Source organism: Danaus plexippus, chromosome 28 (genome assembly GCF_018135715.1).
Source record: "Danaus plexippus chromosome 28, MEX_DaPlex, whole genome shotgun sequence".
Lineage (NCBI taxonomy): Eukaryota > Metazoa > Arthropoda > Insecta > Lepidoptera > Nymphalidae > Danaus > Danaus plexippus.
In genome coordinates, this window is record NC_083556.1 from 1,146,683 (window position 1) to 1,172,883 (window position 26,201).

A 26,201-nucleotide genomic window follows, 5' to 3' on the forward strand; every position below is an offset into this window, starting at 1 on the left:
ATTGAGAAACATAACTGCTTTATACTAATTTCATCTCGAAAGTACATGGATGAAGTAAAAATATTATGACTTATATTTGATTCATAAAAAAATTACATGTTAACTATCAAATCGTTATATTACGCAATTTAAATGCATTATACTTGTAAAACTAAAGTAGTAAGCCTACATTTTATAAAAGAATTAAAGACACAATAAGAAATATTACATAATTTTAAAGTCACGTCAGTCATGCAATCCTTACATACATTTATCATATATACATATTAATATATGAACAATGCATTATTATTCAAACGCCTTATAAAATAAAATAGCACTAACGACGGAACGGTACTTTGAGGAAGTTTAATAATTATGTAGTATCTTAGAAAATAATTATTTTATATAAAAACAAAACACATGATTTTGTAATCAATTTAAAATACGTTTATTACTCATTATAGTTAGTAACCTATATATGCTATAAAAATGTGGTTTCTTCAAAATTTATAGTATTTCATTAATTAAAATGTTATATTCACCGTGACCGGTATTCACTAATTATTGTTTTATCCAATCAATTTCTTCCTTTTTTAATGAAAGTTTTATTAAAATTAGATAATTCAAGGCAGCAATAAAGACAACTTTGTTATTAAAATGATATCAATATATTGATATCATTTTAATAACAAAAGTCATTTGCGAAAATGATTATTTTTATATCACGAAAAGAGTACAATGTTATTTATACGTATATAACAAAATGACAACTATTTCACTCTACCATGCGATCCGCCATCTTGTCACTGGAAAACAAAAGGTAACATAAGATTTTTGATCTGGTTTCACTTGGTAGTATTGTTTTCATTTCCATTCACAAAAAGGTACAAGGACTGTTACAAATTAAATAGGAATGTTAATATTTTATTTCACTTCAAGTAGCTTGTGATTTTCTCCGACGTCTTATCTACAAGCTTATAATATATTTTATAAATTAAATTCGACGGCTCTTTTCAAAGATAAAGAGAAAAACGTCTTTTCTATTGAGAATTATTTTCATTCACCAGAGTGTTAGTGATGGTGGGTACAACTAGCTACACTTGGTACAAACATATAAGGTCCCAAAAAGTTATGAGGCCATTTCAAGCATATGAATGTGAATCTAAGTTTTAAAAAATAAATTTTTATATTTTTAAAAAGCACTCTTTCGCTTATTATATATATGTATATATATAATATATTATAATATATATTATAGGCTAAGGCCTCATTTGTACTGGAATTGTAGAATATTTTGAAAATGTCAACGTTTTTATTTGTTATCATCGTATATTACCTTAAACATATATAAAATAAATATTATTTACTTAAAACATCCGCCTCTAATTGTGAAATGTTTTCAATATTATAGTAATTTTTAATGAACCGTTCATCCGTCAAAATGGCAACAAACGAAATAACCCTAAATTGTTTCTATTAAAAAAAAGTGTTTACTGCCTGAATTTAAATGACATAGGTATATCTACAAAGCTTTCTCTAAATCTACTATATCTTTAATAATCACCACATTTAAATATCAGCAGTATCGAATATAAAAGCGGTATCAATTTAACACATTAACTAGCTATTTAAAGTAATTGTCATTACTTATATCATCATTACAGCGTATCGGTGCCGCTGCTGAGCAAACGCCTCTTCTCGCATGGAGAAGGTTAGAGCATTGAGCATACACAACGCTTGCTCAAGACAGGTTGGAGATTACAATCTTATAATTTGAAATTATAAGTCCAGGTTTCCTCGTGATGTTTGCCTTTACCGTCTGTCAGTGGTGTCTAAATACTCCTAGAACGTACATGACTCCTAAAAATCACATTGGTACTTGCCAGGATTCGAACTCTCACCCTCATACACGAGAGGCGGGCCTTTAACCTCCAGGCCACCACCACTTAATTATATCAGTGCCTGGAAATGGGTATTATTTAGGAAATGTTTAAAAACGAAAAATAATATTTTATTTATAGAATTTGTAATGACATAAGTGCACACAGTTTTCTATTATCTATCTCGTCTTATATGTATGAAAAAAACGTTGTGTCCTTAGACTTTAGTGCAATTATTAATGCAATGATTGTGTGTTAGGTATCATATTGAGTATTGAAACTTTCAAAAAATGCCTTATCTTTTGTATCGTGCAATAAGAATCATTTCACTGCATATTATTCCAAATCTAATCGTATTTTTATATTGATTGGAATTTTTGTCATCAGCTCTACATACTGTTCTGTTAAGAAAACAGTCATACCAAGTACAGAAGCCGCTGCCTTCAATGTGTTGTAGAAGAAAAATAGATAAAAAATTGTCAGACATTTGTATTAGACAATTATATTTATTAAGTCTTGAGTTATATTAGAAACGTGTTTTTTAAAAATTTATTTATTAGCGGATATGATAAATCTTTGTAATTTCAAAACATTGTATTTAGCAATGATCTTTGGTCAATAATAATTTTTAAAGGTATTGCCATATGTAATAAAAATATATTTTTTTGAAACACTATTTAAGATTCAATTAGAACACCAATTATTAAATGAAATGTAAGTGTTTTTTTTTTGTTTTTGAATGCTCATGACCTTTGTTGTGTTTGTTTTACAATTTAATGGGAAATAAAATTTTTATTCACACATTTAAGTAAACATAATATATTTTTATTGGCAACTATTATAAGCTGTCATTTGTCAAAAAGTAATAATTTTTTTTTGAAAGCATTCTAATGTTGCCAGATAAAAAAAAGATTCAATAATTTGCATATTTTATTATAAATGAAACAACCATCAAAACTAAACTATTTACTATGGCATTAGCAAATATAATTCACAAAAATATTTGTTGACAGCAGCCCGGCTTGATTTAAAAAATAAATAAGTATACAAAAAACCTATTTACTGTACACTACATGTGATTAGTAAGTTTAAATTGTTATTAATCGTTTTAACTTTCACTTTTCGTTCTATATTATCTACAGACTTGAAAATATGAGTTATTTAAGTTTAATTATTATTTAACTTCATACGATGTGGGAGCCAATAATGAGATATATAACCCTTAATATCTCGCATATGCATGTATGCATGTATCATTCGCATATCTCAGCCTAAGTTCCACAGAGGTTTCCTGCTGGGGTTATAAACATTTCAACCCGATTTATATAGATCTCATTCAATACTTGTAACAAAATATTCATACAGAATTTTGTTATGAATTTGCTTTTAAATTAAAAGCACCAACTTTGACGGGATTTGAGTTATTGAACATTATTCTCGATGACGTGTCGATGCCGTGGCGTCTCTTCATGTGTTTCTTATAATTGGATCCGTTTGTGAAATCTCGTTGGCAGTAAACACATTTGTACGGCTTGACCCCGGTGTGTTGTCGTAGGTGGAGATTTAAACGGGTCTTAAAACGGAAAGCCTTATGGCAGTATTCACAAACGAATGGTCTTAGATCTGTGTGTACTATGGAATGTGACATTAAGTGTCTTTTAACTCTGAAACTTTTACCACATTGCTCACATATGAACGGTTTCAGGCCAGAATGTAATGATATATGGGATATAAGGTTGCCTTTAGCTCGGAAGGTCAAGGGACAGTGGTCGCATTTAAAAGGCTTTGTGTCTTCGTGAGTAACCATGTGTGTTACTAAGGTGCCTTTAGTGAAGAACATCTTGCCGCATATATGACATGCAAAATTCCGTATCCTCTCGGTGTGGAGTAATTTATGCTGCAAGAGATTGGCTCTTGTTTTAAAAACTTTCTCGCAATGATCACACTTCATTTCAGAACTTTCCTCTTTAATTGCTTCAGATATTTTAATCTTCTTGGCGTCCTTAACAAATAGCGCCTTGTGTTCGTTTAGTTGTTCAACAGTATCAAAGCCGGCGCCGCAAGACGTGCATTTAGTCTTGAACACAAATCTGTGCTCTTTAACCTTATGTAATTTTAGTTTAGATATCGAGCTGAATACTTCGTTGCAATATTCGCAGCAGTGTCTCAAATCTCTGTTGTGTGTCCGTATGTGTCTTATGAATGATCGGTAACCTCTAGCGACTTTTGAGCAGTCTATACATTTGAATACGCAACAGCTATTGTGTATTTGGATTGAGTGCAGTTGTAATGACAATATGCTTTTGCATTGAGCATCACACTCGGCACATCTACATCCTTGTTCGTCCCACGATGATACAATCGAGTCTACTGAGATTTCATTTACATCTTTCTTGCTCTCTCTTACTTTACGTTTTAATTTCTTGTTCTTTTTGGTTATAACTAAGGGTGCTTCGCTATCAGTCGAACTTAAATCTAAACTATCATAATCTATTCTTAGTTTAAAATCTTCTTCACTATCTGCTTCCGCTTTTATATCCGTTATCGGTATGACTTGTAATATATCAGCGTTTTCAACTTTAATTTCCGATTTAAAACCTTCCACTGACTCCCAATCTTTGTCCAGAGGTTTCCCAGCAACATTCTGGCAATTCAAATTGTTTTTCGAATCTATTTCAATAACTTTTTCCTCGGAATCCTTTTTAAATATAGTATTTAATTTGTCCTGTGCACACCTTACATTGTTTAAGAAAGCCCAAGTTCTCTCGAGCTGGTCGAAGCAGGAGAAACAAATTGTATTCGGAAGGCCGTTTGATACAGACACATCAACGTTGATCCAGGTTAGTTTGGCGAGTATTTTGGAAGTAATAGCTACATCTTCTTCTGGTTCTATGAGCTGGGTTTTAGGCGTCGGTTCAGCACACAGCCGGCAATAAGTTTCTATTTGTTCGGACATTATCAAACGACATCACTGGATCACATGTATATCACGTTTAAGTTTCATTTCACAACAGAATTACCATAAGGTAGATATTAAGTAAAATAGAAACTATATTTAAGTTCATACAAACAATCTCATTAAACAATAATTTGACATAAGTATGACAGGTCAGAGAAAACTTAGTAGGGCTGCACTTCGCTTGCGATGTACGAATTTTATCGATTCCTATAAATGAATTTAAGATTAAGTTATAATAACAAATCCAAAAGAAAAGAAAGTAAAACATTTAAAAGAATAAATGTGATTAATTCTCAAAATAAAGAAAAGTATTTCGACATAATATTCATTAAAAGCACCATCTAGTTCTTACCTAAGTAGAATATTATAGCATATCAAAATTATTTGCGGTTCATGGTAGAATAGTTGAAAAAAAAAGAGATTTTTTTATAATTTGTTAGTTCCCATTACTAGGTTACAGTCATGTCTTGGGGATTTCGTCATTCCTGATTTAGTTTTCCATCGAACCAATTCCACAATTAACATCTCGATGTCTCGATGACAAATTGATACTTAATTAAATTAAAGTTAATAACTGTTTTACTGAAAATATATATTTGTACTTTCAGAATAAAGTAGTTTAACAAGTTTATATACAGCGGATTAAAGATGGTAGTATAAAAATAGAAGTGCCATGAACTTCTCTGAGGTCAGTTTTTAATATATCTCTTTCATACGTGATTTTATGCACAATGTATATTTTGCTTATATTAAGCTTTCATGTATATGGAGAAGACAAGAAGATTAGTCGGTTTTAAATGTTGTGAATGCCTTCGCTTAATATAACATGAAGTTAAGGCACTTTAATTTCTATAAAAAAACTATAATATTTTTTTATAATTCATTCATTCATGACATCAATGAAAAGAATAGGTAAGATTATAAAATTTAGCAAAAGTAGTCGTAGTGTATTAGATGAGAAACGTAATTAGTACAAAAGCAAAGCTTACGAGACAAAAAAATCCATGGGAGACGTTATGACAGGGCGACATAAAACTATTTAGCAGCAGACTGATGAAACGCAATAATTGCATCGAAGCCTTTTTGTACATGTTGTGTCTACTTACCCAAATCTTGCGTGAAGGTGTTGGAGTGCATAAACGACTTAGACGCCGGCATGAGACAGGAGGTGGATTGCTATATTTATTTTTTAATTCAAAGTTAGTGAATCTATGAGTACAGTTTTCCTTTGATTTTGATCAGTTTCAACGTTTGGCCTCGGATATATTTATACTTAGCCATCATGATATTACTCTCATCTCCAGAATTACAAGCACCACTTGAAGGACACTAATATGTTTTTTGATAACTTCGTTAAAGTTGTTACATTTTCTATAGAAGTTGCAAATTTATTGTTTTATCGACAGATTCTTTAACAAAACACTTATCTGCTTTATGTAAGGTTTAAATGTAAGGAAAAAAGAAGCAAAGGTATTTATTTTGACGTCAAAATAAGAATAGGGTGGCGGAGAAAAACAAATTAGAGGTTCTTTAATAAAATAAGGAGATTTTGGATTTGAATTAAGCAGTTATGTGAGGTTTTGGCGGTTATACATCTGGTCGATGGATAAGGTCAAAAATACAGATTTAACAGATCAAAGGGTTTATATATGTTGCGAATAGATCAGAAGAGGAGAAATGAGCTGTCCTAAGCGAATATTTATATTGATTGCACCATATTTCTTGGATTTAAAAGTTTCATCGTATAGCCAGCAAGAAAACAGAACAATCCAACTTCGTTGTATAATAAGTACTTTCCGATAGAATACTAGAATAGAGAGTGCAGCAGTAAGGTTTGATGACGTATAGCGATTCAGGATTTCAACAAGAAAACCAGGGTCACTATAATTCTTGCTATCGTTACGGTATCTGTGACGATTCTTTGATGAGGATTCACCTACTACCATCTCCAAGCATTTAGAATCCACGTCCATATAAATGTGGTTATCTCTGAATTCGGTTTACCATTTTTATTGTATAACACAAAGAATGTAGGGAAGCAGGACCTCTCTATCGTCTATCCTCGGCTCAAGTGGTACGTTTAAAAGACATTTTTTGTGTGTGGAGCTTGCAAGAACAACAAGACTCTACTTTTATACACATAGTCAATTATTTACCAGTCAGTGACATCGGTCAGTACTATACTAGAAGACAAATTTGAGCACCCACAAACCTGAATTAATTCTAAAATACATAATTGGGTAGCGATTTGTACCTATCATGCATGACAGCCGTTATTATTGCTAGCACTTATACATTATTTAGTTATAAAATTTGTTGTCCTAGTGAATTTTCGTAGTCGTGGTGGCCTGGAGGTTAAAAGGCCCGCTTCTCATACGTGACGGCGCGGGTTCGAAACCTGGCAAGTACCAATGTCATCTTTTTCGAATCATATGTACTTTCTAAGAGTATTTAGACACCACTGACGGACGGTGAAGGAAAACATAGTGAGGCAAACTGGTCTTATAATTTCAAATTATAAGATTGAAATCGCCAACCCGTCTTGAGCAAGCGTGGCGATTAATGCTCTAACCTTCTCTATGTGAGAAGAGGCCTTTGCTCAGCAGTGGGCTCCTATAGGCTGATGATGATGATGATAATGATTAGTGAGTTTTTTGATACGAATAAAAAATACAAAATGGCGGATTCCATGAGATGTAAAGTTTAAGATTTCTGACATTTCTCCCTACATCCAATGTAACTGTGTCGTAGTTTTTTCTTTTTAATATTCAAATCTATTGGACAAATTTAACTTTTTTATCTATATTTCTCGTTCGAATCTGCTAAAAATTATTTACAAATTTGATATAATATTTGAATGTTGTATTTTTTTCTTATTTCGCTGTTTCAGAACTCGTAAATAAACATTGTTATAATTTATACAATAGTGTACTTAACATACGATAGAAATATGTAGTGTATTCGTTAGGTGATATCTTTCGAATTAAAAATATCTTTTAGTGATGAATGTGAGCCTTTATTTACAAATTATGTTTGGATAATAATGTATACAGAGATAAGTCACGTTAACTTTAACCCATCCATTAAATGTAACTCTTTATTATGGGTATGGGATCATAGAGTTGAGACTAGCTGGAATAAGAACTGGTGTTTATAAAAAAATAAAATGTATATTTAGTAAATAACAATAATATAAAAAAAATACTGTGTAATTAAAATTTAAAGTAGCGGTAATCTTATATGTACTTATGAGTATACATTAGTACCTTTTTCTGAAGTCAGATAACAAAGAAGTTGATCAAAAATATTTGCATACGTGAAAATAAATTTAAAAACCTTGGCGTATGATGTATATAAAAAATAAAATTTTATTTATTTTGTTTTAAGCTCTTTCCTTAAAGAATCTGACAAGGTCCCTCGCACATAATTCTGTTGGTAGTGCAAATAAATTTAGTCCCGACCATATGTATATGTAAGAAAATAATGTTTTTTCTTAACTTCGAAAACGTGTTTCGAATTTAAATTTGTTTTAAATGAATCAATTCGTGTCTGGGCACAACATTTTGTGTCATCACACTCTAGATAATAAAAATATATAACATCAGCGATGGATTTGTATAAAATTGTCTATGATCTGTCAACTGTCTTAAATGTCAAACATGTTGATAGTCATTAAAATTGAATTATATGTCAAAATATTATTATACGTGCATACAGTAACTATTTTATTATTGCATGTGACTTGTATTATTTTTTTTTATAGAAAAGACGTTACGTTATATTTCTAGATTTTTCGATAGCATTAGCATAGCATAGCATAGCATAGCATAGCATCAGATATTGAGATTATGGTAATCAATATTTATCGATGTATTTTTAAGATTGGATTATTAAAAAAAATGAGAAATTAAAAATTGCGTCTCGAGGAGGATATACTGATTTAGATTTTGTAGATTTTTGATTTTAGTCATTTATTCAGTCATTTATTTCTTCTCGTAAAATTGTGTGGTTCACGTACAATTACGTACGTACGTTACAAGAACTGATAAATTTTGATTTACAAACAAATTAATTTGGTACAAACACCTTTTTATAGATTTTTTTAGGGTTGTAAATATATAAGTTTAGTGAGGATGAACGATAAAATCTGTACACAATAAACAGACAGGCATTATATTATCTGTATACAATTTAACATATATGATAGCATTACGTAAAGCTAGGTCTTAGTTCATTGGCATCTATAAGGAACTTTTTAGTATTCCGCAAACGAATGCGTCGGAATCTTAAATTGTTATCGAAGATTTCTCAGATATAAAACAATGTTTTTCACTCCGCACTTCACCCTTAAGTGTTTTAACTTATTTACTCACAGACCTATAATAAAATTACAACAAATCATATATGTTTGTCGCAAATGGCTGGCAAAATCTGTCCTTAAGAGAAGTATGTAAGTCATGTTTTATATAGCATATTAATGTAGCCTGGATATCAAGATGAGACATAGGTTTTTTTTTTCAATTCCGCGTATATACCGCAGAATCAAGACATAATCACAATACATGATTTACATATATATAAATGTGAATTTTAGATTTTTCTCGTAATATTTAAATTGTTAGATTAATTTATATTTTAATTAACATTAGAATACTTTTTAGAAACTTAAAACATCAATGGGTCCTGATAAACAATGATCACCTGGACTCGCTTACGTATTAACACATAATAAAATAAGCGAATATTTTTGTTATAAAGCCATAAATGTTTCCTTAATAATGAAAGTAATATATAAAAATTAAATTTCTACGTTTGTAAGTAAATCTGTTGTAGCGATTGTACTCATGAGTTGAAGGAACTTGTTCTAACAACTGGTAATATAAGTAATATAATATATATTTGGAAAATAAATCCTCGTTTGTTCATAACGTTCATACAAACTAAAATAAAAGATTACTCTCAAAAAAATACGACATTTTGGCTTAACTATTTTAATTTAACCATATCATGCTTAAAGTTATATGCTTAAAATATCTTCACATAAAAACTTGTGTTATCTTCTTTATATTTGTATATTATAATTTTTTTATTTATATATTATTTTGATGATTTTAATTTCATCATCCTCATCAGCCTATCGGAGCACATTGCTGAGCAAACGCCTCTTCTCACATGGAGAAGGTTAGAGCATTAATCACCACGCTTGCTCAAGACGGGTTGGAGATTACAATGTATAATTTGAAATTATAAGTCCAGGTTTCCTCACGGTGTTTTTCTTTCACCGTCCGTCAGTGGTGTCTAAAAACTCTTGGAAAATACATATGACTCGGAAAAGATCACATTGGTACTTGCCAGGTTTCGAACCCGCGTTCACGTATGAGAGGCGGGCCTTAAACTCCAGGCCACCACGACTCTAATTTAAAAATTGGATATTCTGACATCAGAAAGGGCTCATAATAATAAAAAATTATAGAAATACAAATTGAGTGTTATTTAAATTAAAATATTGTTTTAAACTGACGAGTTTAAACTGAGTTCTTCGCCCAAACATCCTGGCTGAATCACAAGAAACGTAGAATTATGTTTAACCTACAAGTCAATGGAAGGCTTTGGGGGTTGTAATTTAAGACAGTAATTAAGAAAAATATAAGAAAAACTATATAAATTAAACATTAATGTCTAAGAATAGCTCTTGCTATTATTTCAGCTTGGCGCAGTCGTGTTTAAAGTGAAATAAGCACATGTCGTTATTAATGAAATTGATGAGAGAAGTTTTAACATTGGTTTATGCAAAGAAACAGACATTTTATTGTAATAAATTTCCACACTAACTTTTCTCTTTTAAATGTTAATAATTTGAACATTAACACAATGTTTTACTCAAGAATCTAAGCAAATAAAGCGACCCTTCTAATATAAATTTTCTTTTAATATTTAAAATTAATTCGCTGGCTTTATAACTATTTGCTGTTTTATGTAAGAAGCTTGGTAGAGCTAGCTATAATAATCTTTCAATGTATAAGCGTTTTTTAAAATAAATAAATATATATATATATATAACGGAGGATCAGAAGATAGCTGATTATCAGACATAGTGAACGATGGAACAAGATTTAGTTGGTAACGCAGCGAGTTCATCCACTCCAAAAATGTCGGTGACATTCCCTTTTTTCTCTGTCAGTTGTCCAACGTCAAAACCGACACCGGGGTGACCTCACTCAAGCTAACTGCTTGACGTTGCCAGCTAATTCGTAATAATTTGTAAAATAAAATGGAAATAAAATCATAATTAATTCTGACGCTCCGACACGGCCATCGTGACATCTCACACGTCCTCGTGTGAAAATAGAAAAGGTTCTGCAGTAGATAAAAATTTCCACTCGGCCAACCTGGCACAAATAAAGAACTCGGAATAGTCTTAATTATTTTATGGCAAACAGAAAACAACTAATCCTCTTTTATAAAGCAAAATTATTACAACAACCAAAGTACAACCATAAATTAGCAATCAAATTTAACTTAAGTAAACTATGATTCAGAATACTAATAATCAAATAACGAACATCATTTTCGATTATAATATACGCGGGTACTAAATTCGGCGTCCGAACAAGCCATGGACAACCTCATATAAAGTTATTATACCTGGATAACTGAACGGAGTCCGAACAAGCCATGGACATCCTTACAGCATCCGACAACATCAGGATAATCAGGTCGGCGTCCGAACAAGCCATGGACAACCTCACATAAAGTTATTATACCTGGATAACTGAACGGAGTCCGAACAAGCCATGGACATCCTTACAGCATCCGACAACATCAGGATAATCAGGTCGGCGTCCGAACAAGCCATGGACAACCTCACATAAAGTTATTATACCTGGATAACTGAACGGAGTCCGAACAAGCCATGGACATCCTTACAGCATCCGACAACATCAGGATTATCAGGTCGGCGTCCGAACAAGCCATGGACAACCTCACATAAAGTTATTATACCTGGATAACTGAACGGAGTCCGAACAAGCCATGGACATCCTTACAGCATCCGACAACATCAAGATTATCAGGTCGGCGTCCGAACAAGCCATGGACAACCTTCCATAAAGTTATTATACCAGGATAACTGAACGGCGTCCGAACAAGCCATGGACAACCTTCCATAAAGTTATTATACCAGGATAACTGAACGGCGTCCGAACAAGCCATGGACAACCTTACAGCATCCGACAACATCAGGATTATCAGGTCGGCGTCCGAACAAGCCATGGACAACCTCCTTTTAGCATCCGACAACACATGGATAACCGTGCTGGTGTCCGAACATGCCCTGGACAACCATCCCGGCATCCGACATTATAACATATCGCTAATTTTATAGTTTTAACAAGAACTAGTAGATAGCACAGCAAAGTCATCGTCAGAGTCATAGTCGTCATAGTCTGCTCCAGGCATCCTACGGAGTCTATCATCAAACCGTATCTTATCATACTGGGCATTTCTAGTTATGTTCTCTATTGTCTGATCTCGTACAACAATCAGATCGACTTCGGGCTCTACATCACTAGCTAACAAAATGTCTACTGGCCTAACAACCTTGACAATAAGCAATTCCAGAGGACTTAACCCCGTGACTCTGTGTTGTGAACAGTTTAGTGCTAGTTGTACATCTGGCAAAGCTTCCTGCCACGACCGTTTACTAGTCTCGGCGGCAGTAAGTATCCCCTTAAGAGTGCTCATTGTACGTTCGACCTGCCCGTTTGCCCGAGAACTACCAGCGGCAATAAGGTGTAGTTTATTGTTAGCAGAATCGCAGTACTCTTTAAAATCTTTGCTGGCAAAGCTGGTCTGGTCCTGGTCTGCAACGATTCGTGTAGGCGCACTAAACAAATAGATTCTAGCTTTAACTGCTTTTATACTACTAGTCGCATCGATGTGTAAGGTATGGTGGAGCAAAACAAACTTAGTGAAAGCATCGATAACTACAAAAACCTACTCCTTACTATCACTTTTTTCGCTAAGCTTCCCAGTAGCATCTATGTGTAAAGTATGCCAAGAGATCGCTATCTTTGGGATGGAGTGAAGCTTGGCCTGTGTTTTGCCAGATTGCGACTTTGAAATTCTGTATGTGATGCAATTGTCACAGAACTTTCTCATCTTATAGAACCAGTAAAGTTCGTACACTTTCTCTAAGGTCTTCTCCCATCCCAAATGCACCAATCCCTCATGCACACCATTAATGACTGACCACCTCCTAGGTAAGAAACGGGACTTACCCCGACGCTGTATTTTGCGATACAAGACACCCGATCTGAACTCGTGAGTCTTTGCAATATCGTCAGGCAACTTCTTAGCTTTAAGGTCATTCACCAACTTACTAATTTCTTCGCCACGCTGTTGTTCTGCTAAAAGCCAATTACTAGTGAACTCAGTAATAGTAATTTGTTTTGACTGTACCTGTGAATGGTGCGTGTGAGCTTCTTTGACTGGAAGAGGGTTTCGTGAAAAGAAGTCCGCATGTGCCATAAGCTTACCATCAATATGAATTACATCAAAGTCAAAGTCCTGGAGAAATGTCCACCATCTTTGAACTCGAAGCGTCAAATCCAGCCTTTTGCAAGTTCACTGAAGGGAGTTGTAGTCGGTTAGTACGATAAACTTGCGACCATGTAGATAGTAGCGCAAATGCTTAACCGCGTTTACAACCGGTAGAGTCTCCAACTCGTATGAATGGTATTTCGACTCTGCGGCTGTAGTACGTTTACTAAAATAAGCAACTGCATGCAGCTTACCTGCTTTTTCTGCATAAGCACCGAAACGTATCCAACCGCACTTGCATCAGTATGCAACTCGATCTGTAGATCTGGATCGTAGATCATAAAAACCGGCTCCCGTGGTAGCTTGGAAATAATTTATTGCCTTACCACCTCATACTCAGACTTCCAATCTAGTTTACTATTAGAGCTCGAAGTCAACGCGTATAACGGTGCCATTGTCTGTGAGAATCCCGCAACAAGCTGCCTAAAATAGGAGACCAAGGATACTGGTGAAAGGTGAAAAACTAGGACGAATAATATTTGGTTAACTTTTTTTTCTAACAATTAATTAATTAAAACAAATTAATTGGTTAACGTTTTCCCTAACAATTTTTCGCTCCTGAGGACTTAAACGATAAGGGCGACAACTTACTGTTTTGTGGGGGTCAATGAGCCTGATGGTCATAGGGTCGGTGTTGGCGTGAGTCATAGGTACACCAGTAATAAACGACTTTTCGAAAGACTTCAAGATGTCAATTAATTCTGCTCTATGTTCTAAAGGTACATCAATATTAAATTAAAGTTGTTCATTCTCGCTAACACTACACGATTTGATAATACAAGTTTTCTCTACACTCAACAGTTACGAGTCATGTGGACAGTTAGGCTTTGAGATAATTTTTCAAGTCCTACCATTATGTCATATTGAAGGCAATAGTCGGGTAAAACATGAAATAGGATTTCTAAAGTAATGTCGTCAATCTTAATAATAGTCAAAATCTGTAACATTGATTTAACAGATGTTTGCCCTATGCCTGTCATATTAATAATACTATTCAATCTTCTACCACTAAATTTGCTAGACAAAGATTCTTTAATTAAAGAGATTATGGTACATATATCCAGTAGGCGCATCTATATTGCTCAGGTCCACCCGCTTCTCTATAGTTGAAGCTAAGCTGCTACCGCTGCCTCCGCCCTTGCTCCTCCACTTCGGGCAGCTGAATGAGTAGTGGCCTTGCCCTTGACAGGAGTAACAAGTGATGGAGAGGTATTCTGCAGCAGGCTTCTTATAGTTGTTAAAACGAGTTTGGTTATTGTTCCATTTGGCTTCAAATTCCTCCTCGAGAAGGACTGAGTAGACTTATGGCCCAGTTTCCCACAGTGAAAGCACTTGATGCTTGCATGGCTTGTAGCTGGGCGAATCCTCTTAAAATCTGGCACGTCACTGTTAGGTGGAGCTCTTCTCTTTAAAACGACTCCGCTGTAAGCTCTTGTTGCAGTCATTTTTGGAGTTGCAGGACAATCGTTGAATACGAGGCGCGAACTGCGAAATATGTGCCAGAACTGTGGCTACCGCGATCTGTTCTATCGTCAAGTTTTTCCACCTTGATATAATAAAGGTCATCAAAGAAGCACCATATGCAGCAAGACATTCATTTTCTTTGTTTTGCTTCCAGCCATATTAACAAGGTAAGATGCCACAGTCTCAGGACTTGCGTACCTTGCATTGAAAAGCTTCTTGAAATTTTCTCAGTCATCCCTGGAAATGATACAGTCGACAGTCATGTGGATTCGTCTCCTTTCATTGCACGACTCAACGCAATAATTAACGGGGCGCCATGTTGGCATCCGTCAGTAATGCACGTGTCCGCTGTTGCAATCTAAGCACGTCCGTCCACATTGTGTCGGTCCGGATCAAAATCAGGAAGACGAAGTTCGTTCGGAGATCGCGAATGCTTCACGGCCTCTAGCATGGCCAGAAAGTTTCTATTTTGCTGCTCCAGTAACAACAATAACTTTTCGCTTTCGGATGTATTTCCAGCACGTGGGGCGTTCCGGTTACATCCCACTTCTGATAACGGAGGATCAGAAGATAGCTCATTATCAGACATAGTGAACGATGGAACAAGATTTAGTTGGTAACGCAGCGAGTTCATCCACTCCAAAAATGTCGGTGACATTCCCTTTTTTCTCTGTCAGTTGTCCAACGTCAAAACCGACACCGGGGTGACCTCACTCAAGCTAACTGCTTGACGTTGCCAGCTAATTCGTAATAATTTGTAAAATAAAATGGAAATAAAATCATAATTAATTCTGACGCTCCGACATATATATATTTTTATAATATTCATTTCAGACAGTTTGCAAATAGTACACGGCTATATTGACCCCGTGTTTTGTCAAACTTATATGTCATTTATAGAATTTTCGGAGCCTTTATATACTGCGCACGCGCAAATAGTGTTGTAACATAGATATTGTTATTTTTTTTTATTCGCACGATGTTATTCACCTTCGGACAAAACCGATGGAGCGGTTAGTTATGAAGTTTTTGCTGTTTTTTTTTATTTACATTATAATATAATATTCAATTGTTGTTACTTTTATATTTAATAGAGTCGCGTAATTTTTAAACGGTTTGTGTTAATTTTTTAAATTTACTTATAATTAACTGGCAGTAAAATTATAACTTCTGAACGTATATAGTTCAACTGACAGAGAAAAAAAATTTCATAATATTACGTGCTCCTTCTAATTGGAATATTATTTTGAATAAAATTACAAAAAGCATATTTGAATTTTAGGAGAAATGTGCTGTCCTACAAACATACATAGTTAATACTATTGCTGCAATGAAGCTCCGTTCATTTTCGTCACATGTCATATACGATTTTTATCAAAATTTCCAGAATCCAGGATTCCTCTTAGGTAACATAATAACAGCTAGTTTGGCTATTCCTAACGGAAATCCGCGACGTAAACCAAAAAAAAAAATTAACAGTTCATTTTTTTAGAACCTGTATAACATTCAACTGGGAAATAAAGTGGACGTGGCTTTTGAAAGTTATTTTTAACCTAACTGTTACAATAAACTCAACAGTGTTTTCTTTTATGTCGTGATAATGTTTATTTATACTAAAAACTAAAATAGAATAAATAATTAGAATATATATATATAATATAAAGGCCTAACTCTTAAGGTTTTTCATGTTCAGTCCTCGTATATTAACTAATTATATGGATTTATGCTTATGAAAAGTTTTTACTCAGTTATAAACCGTCAATACAGATCCGTATTACCCTTATATATATATTTAATAAGTGATTTAATTATATATATAACTATCAGATTATTATAACTAGTGTTGTTTATTTATAATTTAATTCGGTGATGATGATGTATGCTACGTAATTACAGCTATGTTTATACATGAGAGAATGTATGACACAATTTAAATAATATTATCTTTAAAATATCCATGTTTATTATGTATTAAATGATTGAATTGTAGGTATATTATATGTGTAATTATATTTTACTCACGTCACGTATTATGTTTAAATTCAAATCACGGAGAGACGCGAATATTTGGGGGGTTACACCTCACATTGATGTACTGTTAGCGGTCTGCGGTTCACCGGATTATTCGCACAGATCGATAAATATCGAAGCTGATAACAAATAATACCGTTTTGTTAAGGAAACTGTTTATTAATCGACTGCCTTAGTACGATTTCGCGTTAACTCGACACCGACAGTTTGACGTTTTCTTATTTTAATTCGGATTTCTTTCGGATAAACGAATTCACCCGATGTTTTACGAATGCAAGGCCGTTCAGTAATACTTAGAAAATCCCTTGGGTTCTGTGTGTTATGTATTGTATATACGAATGCTTATGAATATCAATGTATGTTTGTTCCTATTTTACGAAATAACTACAAAACTGTTGTACAGAAGAAATACAGTAATGTCACTTATATAGAATATTTAATTATTATACCATATTATAACTAACGAAAATATATGACTTTTTTTTAAAGCAGAATAAACGTATTAAATTATATATCCGATGCCTTAATACCTTCGTAGCTTTCAGCTCAAGCCCATTTTTGCTTCCCATATTCCTACAGTCCTACGCGACACCACTTTCAGACCAATCTTCAGATATGGTATGGTATAGCCTATGACACTTACTATCAATGTCGTCTATATTGAGGGTATTTAACTTAAAAAATAACCAAAATATCAATATTAAGATACGATACCTCTCAGCATTCAATGGATTCACTGAGCGGGTGCCGGGTCCATCGTTGCAGGGAGTGGAGCTTCAACACTGCCTAGGACTTGCGACCCAGGTGTAGGTTTAAGGGGCCCTATCTAACGCGCGTTAAACGCTCACCTCCACGCTCCAAGCTCCTCTCTCCTAACCAAATTTGAAACGAACCTACTTGGGCTGCATTCGAAGTACGTTCCAAGAATGAATTGATATTAGTTCTGGACAGGTCCAAGTCCTTTAGACATGTGAATGTTTACCGAAAAAACGACATAGTTAATTTTATGAAAAATTCAGTTTAAGTTTTCTTTTGATGGCATTTAATTCTGTCATATCTTTTATCTTTTTGATTTCGATCATATTTTAAATCTGAAACAGATGTTGGTCACACTTTAGCTGGTTGATATAAGACATATATATATATATATATATATATATATATATATAGTTACATATATATCATAAGCTTAGTTATTTTCCCGTAGTATATAATGATGGTATACAACACTGGGGCAACGGTTTCGTCTCCCATTAGACGATCTTTTTTCACATCACGTACGAACACGTTTAAAGAATCGATCGTAATATCTGTCTGTACGGATTACTGTGATATACATATTTTGGGGCATGACGTAGTGCGTTCAGTTAGCTGTTTTCTGCTTAGATAAAAAAAAATAACTAATTGTGTATGTTAGTTTACAAAAAAAAAAAAAAAATAGCTACTTCAAGTTAATGTTGGTGCAGTATTTTTAAATGTGGATATTATTGCTGATTGTTATAGACATGGGATATAGAATATACGGAGCTATTATACAGATGATTTAAATATAATTTAATAATTTTTTTTTCACATAGTGACAAACTGTAAAGCGCTTGTATATTTCGTGTAATGTAATTGAAATAATCCGCTTTTGTTACTGAAGTAATGTCTAAAAGTTTGGATAGTCTTAAGAAAGGATAACATAGTATTTTACGTGATTAATGCATAGACTCAAACACATAATGTTTATATATATATATACATATATATATATATATATATATATATATATATATATATATATATATATATATATATATATATATATATATATATATGAGACGAAACCTCTCATCATTCCATGGATTCACCGTGCGGGTGCCGGGTCCATCGTTGCAGAGAGAGGAGCTTTAACAGTTTCGAGACTTGAGAACCAGGTGTAGGTTTAAGGGGCCTCAATCTAAAGCGCGTTGAACGTTCACCTCCACTGGCCACATATTGTAAATTATAAAGAGATAATACAAAGCACCTTTCACCCCTTTCAGTCTGAGACACATAAACTTATAAAATATATTTGTTTCTTTTAATGTGACAATAATCAATCTAATATACAAATGTTTTAAAAATCCCACACATTTTAAAGGGAACCCTAATCCAAAAATAAACTGTCCGACTGTGTTTCTTTATCTCATAAACAGTTAGGACCAGACGGAGTTATGTTTTAACGTATGATACGTGGGATTGATAAGTAGAGAAATGTACTAGCTAAAAAACTCCGCGTTAAATGTGCCGTAAGCCGTATATTAGGGTACGTCCCAAGTTTGGCATTTTCCCTGGCATGTTCATGAATACCAAGTTCTCGTCTAAAATCATTGATATTTCGTTGTATAAGTGGTCATTATTTAAATTTTGCATGATTCAGACCGCAGTGGCGTCTATAGATAATAGTAAAGCCAAGGTTGCTTAAATTTTGCACATCACAGTTTCAAATCACATCTTTCTCGGCACAGCCAAATGAAGTACGGACAGCAAAATATTTTTATGTCGACATAATATATATATAGTCTCTGATTTAATTAATAATTTTGTTTAGTCTTTTTATTAACACGTATAATGTCTATATTTCAAACTTATTAATATTTGAATGACTAAAAAATGAGAAATAAAATTCTAATGTCATATGTATTAGTGATAATATATTGCTTTTAATCAAATAAATATTTTAATAATCACAATATAATGAGTCCTCATAAGTTGTCGTGTCATAAACTATTGATTTTAAGAACGTCCGTGAATGCAAAATTTCGGTGTGAAGCAAGTTACATAATATGTAATCATTATGACATTTATTCATAGACAATTTTTGTTTTTTTTTTTTTTTTTTTTTAAATATAGAACAATAAAAACGGATACAACGTTTCTCTGCCGACGCTGCCGAATCCTTCATTACGAATTCCGAGAATAAATAACTCGGAGCGTTTATAAAAGACAGAAATGGATTGAAAATTTTCGCATTCATCTTTTTGACCCGCGCTGAGAAGGTTCAGTTGTAAATATTTTATTGTAATACAGTTTGTGTATAACAGTTCTAATTCAAAAATGGCGACAGTGATTCTAAGGAGTATATTTTTTGCATATTTTTTAATTTATGTCTTCGGTGGTGAGATAGAATTGGAGGTACAGAGTGCTGGCGTCCTGAAAATGTTGAGGGTATTATGGATTTTTTATTTTTGTTTTTTTTTTTTGTGGAGAAATGTCAAAAAATAATTTCATTATATACTTGTCATGTTTTGTTTGGGTATAAAAATTACATGTAGGATTTATGAAAAGCGTTTAATTTATCCACGAAATCCAGATATATTTTGGGTTTAAATTTCTTATTTTTTCTTTATTATGATGATGTAACTTTTGATTTAATATTGTAATGTATAGTTTAATATATATATTTATAACATATAATTCTACTACCAGGATATGATGAACCAATCAGCTGCCGAATCTCTTAATTTGATAGCAAACGCTACGTCTATAAGAGAAAATATAACAGACACTTTTAGGTGAGTTTGATTTTGTTAACTTCATTGGAATTTTTTTTTGTAGTCCCATAGAAAAAGTTTCATTATAATCTTTCAAGTCCTTGCTACGGTTAGCGCGTAATGAGACACTATTGATATCAGAAATTCTTTAAATTATTTATATATATATATCTCCTTTTTTAGAACATATTTTACAAATGCTTAGGAATTCTGAAACGAAGTTTTCTTAATTAATACCACAATAATGTATTAAGATGAACAAAATAAATCATCACGACAGATAACTATTTGATACATACTCGAATGATAATATTTATGACAAACATTCATTCATACAGGTCTTTAATACAGAATTCTATAACAAAATAATTTCCAAATTAATACAAAAGTATCATTTATGTCTTCATATAAATATGTTTAGTTCAACCTATTTCGTTTCCAGCTGTGAAAATCGAACCTACGGCTACTACGCAGATGTTGACAATGAGTGTCAACTATTCCATGTCTGCGTTCCGTCACAAAGTCCATCCGGTCGCAACACCACTTACAGATACAGTTTCATCTGTCCGGCTGAGACTATCTTTAACCAGGTATGTCCCAAACCTTACACATTCTAATAAATATCTATAAATAAAGCCATTAAATAATATATATTATTGTACAGGAAGTGCTGGTATGCACAAGACCAATAGATTCGATCCCCTGCGATGAATCACCAAACTTTTACGACCTAAATATGGAAATAGGTAAAATGGTGGATCCGGAAATAAATAAAGAAAATCAGAATAAAGAAACCGAAATGGTAGCTGTTAAAAACAAGAAACAAACGATACGCAGGAAACAGAACATAATAATGGAGGCGTTGATGAAAGACGGTGATGAACAGATGAAGGAGCTAGAAGAATTATACGAGGGAGAGAAGATTATTGAATTGCCAGAAGAACAAGAGAGAGTTGAGGTTACATACCAACCAATAGCTCCAGAAACCATCATAACTAATGCTATGGAAACACAAGCGATTATAAATCAAGAAAATGAAAGTAGGCCTCTTGAAATGAATTCAGAAACCTTTGAGTATCAAATGCCAGCTGAATCAGGAAATGAGAGACTCGGATCAGAGAGAAGCATCAAGAGAACTGGACGAAAAATGTGGAGAGGATCTTTAAAGTTTAGATCTGATGTCTGATAAATATTGACGAGTGAAATTGCTTCGCTGTCTGTTGTAAATAGTCATGAATAATTAATACACAATGATATTATAATATCGTTTTATTTTGTTCACAAAGAAAACCCTTAAGTAATGATATTTTTATAATTCAGAACAATAATAGACTGATGTTATAACAAATAACACATGATAAATGATTTTTTTTTTCAATTCAAGCATTAAACCTGAGCTCTGCAATTAACTTTACTCTTTAAGAAACAAAATAAAAACGTTATATTCTTATCTGAGTAATTATTTCGTGATTTTCAAAACCAATCAAATGTTTACGACTGATTACGAATTAAGGCTAAGTCATGAAATTCTTTATGCATTCGCTGAAGTAAGTTACGAAAAATGACTTGATATTTCCATTTAAAATGTACAAAATATATCTTATAATTTTTGCATTTAGTTGTATCAACGCAGACGAAGATGAGAGTAATGAAAAGTATATTGATCTGCTGCCAGAAGAGGAGAAAGAGGAATTTCTTAATCGTATTGCTAGAAGGATTCTAGAGGATGTCAACAGTCGTGATACGCCAAACGAATCCCATGCTGAAATTAATGATGATCAGCTTAATGCGCAGAACGCTTATGTTAACGATATCATTAAGGAAGAATCTAAAAATTTATATGATGAACGACGTGATAATAAGGATGATGAGAAGAAAAAAACCGATCGAGGCGATGAAATGGCTGATGACCGATATATAGATCTCACATTGCGTACAAAGGATATAGTAAATGACAGTGAGTCCGAGAAACATTCGGACGGACAAAGTGGATTTAATGTTATACCCGTCAAAACTATATACGATGATGAAAATGTTGGTGATGGTGATAAAATTATTATAGTTCCTCAATCACTTATAAATTCTAGTTCCACTGATGATAAAAATAGACCCGTATTTATAACAAATTTGGAAAACGATTTGATCACATCTGATAATATTAAAAATAATAACGAAGACTTAAAAGGTATTCGTAAATCATATGATACAAATCTATTGTTTCGTACAACAATGCCTGATTATGATTCAAATTCTGACGAAAATAAATCTGTCGCTGACAACGATACAACATACGACTCTACAATCCAACCAGATACCAAGGAGGTATTGACCACAACAGAATCTACTAGCGAAGTGAATTGGCCATCAACTCAGAAAATTTATGACAGTGAAATTGATAACTCCGAAAGCCAAAGCTCTGAGGGCGAAGAAACTACAACATCAAGTTATTCAACTACATTAAAAGACGAAAAACCATCAAGCACTACTTCTAAATATAATTCGACCGATACTAACACTTATAAACAAGAAAATATAAGTTCAACTACACCCGAAACTACATTAAACGTTAGCGATGCAAGTGATAATACTACAGTTAATAGAAATTCGGTTGTACGTTCTGGAAACATGGAGTTAAAACAGACGACAATGAACCGAGAATTTGACAAAATTAATGGCTCGGTGTTAAATGCGTCCCAAGAAAGTGCAGATTCAGAAAATAAAACTCTCATAGATATAACAACTGTTACAACTGCAACCGAATTTAGTGCTGGAAGCCATGTGTCAGAAAAAAGAAATATTCATTCGTATGAGCATGGAGACAAAGATGTAGATCTGAACTCAAAAGACACCCAATTGCTGCGTGAAAGTCGAACTTCAGAAGAAATCCAATATGAAGAAAAGCCTCCAGAAAGAATTGATTTAAAATCCAAAAAGAAAGAGTATGAAGTGTTTGAAATAGGTAAATTTTATTAATATGGTACTTAAAACATTAAGATGTAGTGACAACAATGACTTTCGCGAGTAATCATTTAAATTAAACTAATATTTTTCGGATATTACGCGTATTTTATTACACACTGCCGACGTCGCAAAGTAACCGAAACGTCGGGAGTATGAAGTTTTTTGAAAATAATAAAAAGCACGTAGTAATCCCAAAAATATTAGTTTCATTTACATTATAATTTATATTTTAATCTATTAAAACTAGTTAATTTTCGATATCATCTCATTTATAGTTGTTTGATATAAGGTATTCTCTTATCTATTTTAGAACCAGAAAAACCATCGTTTGTGAAAAAATCTATGGAGGAAGATAATCAGAATGAAATACCTTTATACGTCGTTCCTGTGTACAATTATGATCCAGAAAAAGCATATTTCACGCCACGCAGTCGACCTGAGCCCTACAAAGAAGACAAATATAACGACGACATAAATTACGAAACGTTTGAAGATAGTGAGGATGACGGACAAACAATGAAAGTAGATTTACCAATTGGGAGAAGCATATTTTCAGGATACAAGAAACGAAATTCAGATCAATATAAAAGAAACAAAGAGAATCACGTACTGAAATATCAGAAGCAAAACACAAAACCAGCGAAAAAAGTTCAATACCATAACATATACTATAAACCAAATGATTACCTGGATTTGGACTATTACTTTGGCAGATCAAACAGACACCAAGCGAGGAGCGGGCACAAGAAACAATTAAAAAAGGATAAGGTATTCCCCGATTCAAACGAAAGAGACCATCCCTATAACAGTCTACAAAATGATGATTCAATAAAGGATCACATCGGAGCTGTGAGAAAGATTTTGCATCTTAAACAGATATATGAGAACGTACCAGAAATTCAAAAGCAGAAAACCTTAAATGTCGGCAGGAAAAAAGCCAAATCTGTGGATAGTATGGGTGCAAAAAAAATAATTAAAAATGACGCTGACAGTATATCTTTAGATTACTATTTTGGCTTTAATTCCAAACCGGATGACGTAAATGTGGGGAGGTCAGATAGATCGAAAACAGTGGAATCCAGTAAAAGCAACGACAAAAATAACGTTCACGATGAAATTTATTCTATACTTGAAGTATTAAAAGATTCAATAAGGTTTAAAAATGAGGCCCTATTGAATTATGACTGGCTAGAAACTACAGTGGATATACTGACAGGTGTGGAAAGGCTTTTTGAATTGACGTAAGTGGATAATTGCCTTAGTTTAATACCACTTAGTATAATATAACATAGTAACTTGAGAGGATTACCAAGTAGGTACGTTATGTTGGTTAGTATTTTAACGGTTCTGCATATAAATTAAACTTTTTCAAGTTTACTTTTTACGTATAAAAGAATTTAAGACATTTGAAAAGTTACTGAATAATGTTTAATGTTTATTTAAGAAATATTTTTTTCTTTCAATTCAAGGAATGAATTGCAATTCGGTAATGACATGTACCCAAAAGATTTGGAGCTGTTAAAGTACACTCTTTATCTATACAAAACATCTGTCGATGCGTTCAATCGCCAAAAGGATATAGACGACAAATATAGTGAAGACGGAGAGGTTAAACGTAAGAGGGGACTTTTGCCAAAAAATAAATACAAAAACAAAATTAAACAGCCATTGAAGTTGTGGAAAGATGTCGCTAAGTTCATTAGGAATAAAACCAGTGAGCCACTGAAGCTGCTTTACGATTTCGAGGACTTCCTGCAGAAAATACTTTACTACTTACACGATGTGAGTTATTTCATTTTACGCCTAAGATATTATAGATTTCTAACACTCGGATTTTTTTCCAAAAAGAGATACTCGATTTGATTGAAACAATAGCTTATTTGACCTATTATTTTGGACGGAACTTTACGGTCATTTAATAATCTATGTTAGGGCCTCCAATGAAAATATTCTTAATAATAATATTGGACAATAAAAAGCTTTTTACCTGTTAATTTGTTAATAAGAAAAATATTATAATGAGAATCGATAAAGGTAGTCCTGCTAGTGCACTTTTATTTCCATATTCGACTCCTTTAACGCTAAACGCTGTTCGTATGAGACTTAGGAAATAAGGTCCGACTGAGGACGGTCCATTCTTTTCTGGTTTGAGAGTCTTCTGTCCCAAACTGAATGGTGTACGGTAAGGTTATAAGGCGAGGTGTAGCCTGTAAGATTTTTGGGACAGACTTAACATTCCTGGGTCTTTTACGCCCGAATCTCAAACGCTGATCAAATACGGATTCGCTATTCTTCCACGTGAAGTCGCCCACCAAGTCAAACAGAAATATACAACAAAACAATTCATAATAGTTATCGCTATATCATCAAAGTTATGTTTTGTTTCGCCGTAAAAAGCAAATCTTTTATGCTACCGTCAATATTATTAAAAATATAAATTTCAACCCAATATTTATTTACGATATGAAAATTATTTCAAAAAAATACCCGTTTCAGTTCCATGACGCTATAAAACACGTCGCGATCATAACGAAGTATAAGGAACAGATGTGGTTCGAAGATCTGAAAAAGATTTACCTGGACGACGCCAGTGATAAAAATTTGCTCAAAGTTCTACTCCACTTAGGCGTTTCAAGATTATTAAATAATATAGACGAGAACGCCTCGTACGGCGTAGAAAATAATTATAGGGAATACATAAAAAAATACTATAATTACGTTGAAATAAGTAAAGAAGGATTTCTCTTTGTTCTTAATATACTTAACGAGTTGAAACAATTTAAGTAATAAAGGATTTATATTAAA

At 33.2% G+C, this 26,201-nt stretch overlaps 3 protein-coding genes and 1 long non-coding RNA gene across 4 annotated transcripts in view; 3 read left to right on the top strand and 1 right to left on the bottom strand.

Moving 5' to 3' along the window:
* Positions 1-26,201, top strand: part of LOC133319756 (uncharacterized) — a 56,336-nt gene that overhangs the window by 29,357 nt on the left and 778 nt on the right. The window lies entirely within an intron of this gene.
* Positions 2,816-4,968, bottom strand: LOC116776323 (zinc finger protein 485-like). Its single transcript, XM_032669501.2, has one exon. It carries the CDS (start codon positions 4,816-4,818, stop codon positions 3,235-3,237), a length of 1,584 nt encoding a protein of 527 aa, XP_032525392.1. The 5' UTR covers positions 4,819-4,968; the 3' UTR covers positions 2,816-3,234.
* On the top strand, positions 19,904-21,697 carry LOC116776224 (uncharacterized). Its single transcript, XM_032669362.2, has 4 exons — positions 19,904-20,109; positions 20,371-20,456; positions 20,878-21,025; positions 21,100-21,697. The coding sequence occupies exons 1-4, from the start codon at positions 19,999-20,001 to the stop codon at positions 21,619-21,621; spliced, it is 867 nt and encodes a 288-aa protein (XP_032525253.2). The 5' UTR covers positions 19,904-19,998; the 3' UTR covers positions 21,622-21,697.
* Positions 21,963-26,184, top strand: LOC116776363 (uncharacterized). Its single transcript, XM_061525227.1, has 4 exons — positions 21,963-23,394; positions 23,707-24,637; positions 24,866-25,178; positions 25,893-26,184. Exons 1-4 carry the CDS (start codon positions 22,020-22,022, stop codon positions 26,181-26,183), a joined length of 2,910 nt encoding a protein of 969 aa, XP_061381211.1. The 5' UTR covers positions 21,963-22,019; the 3' UTR covers position 26,184.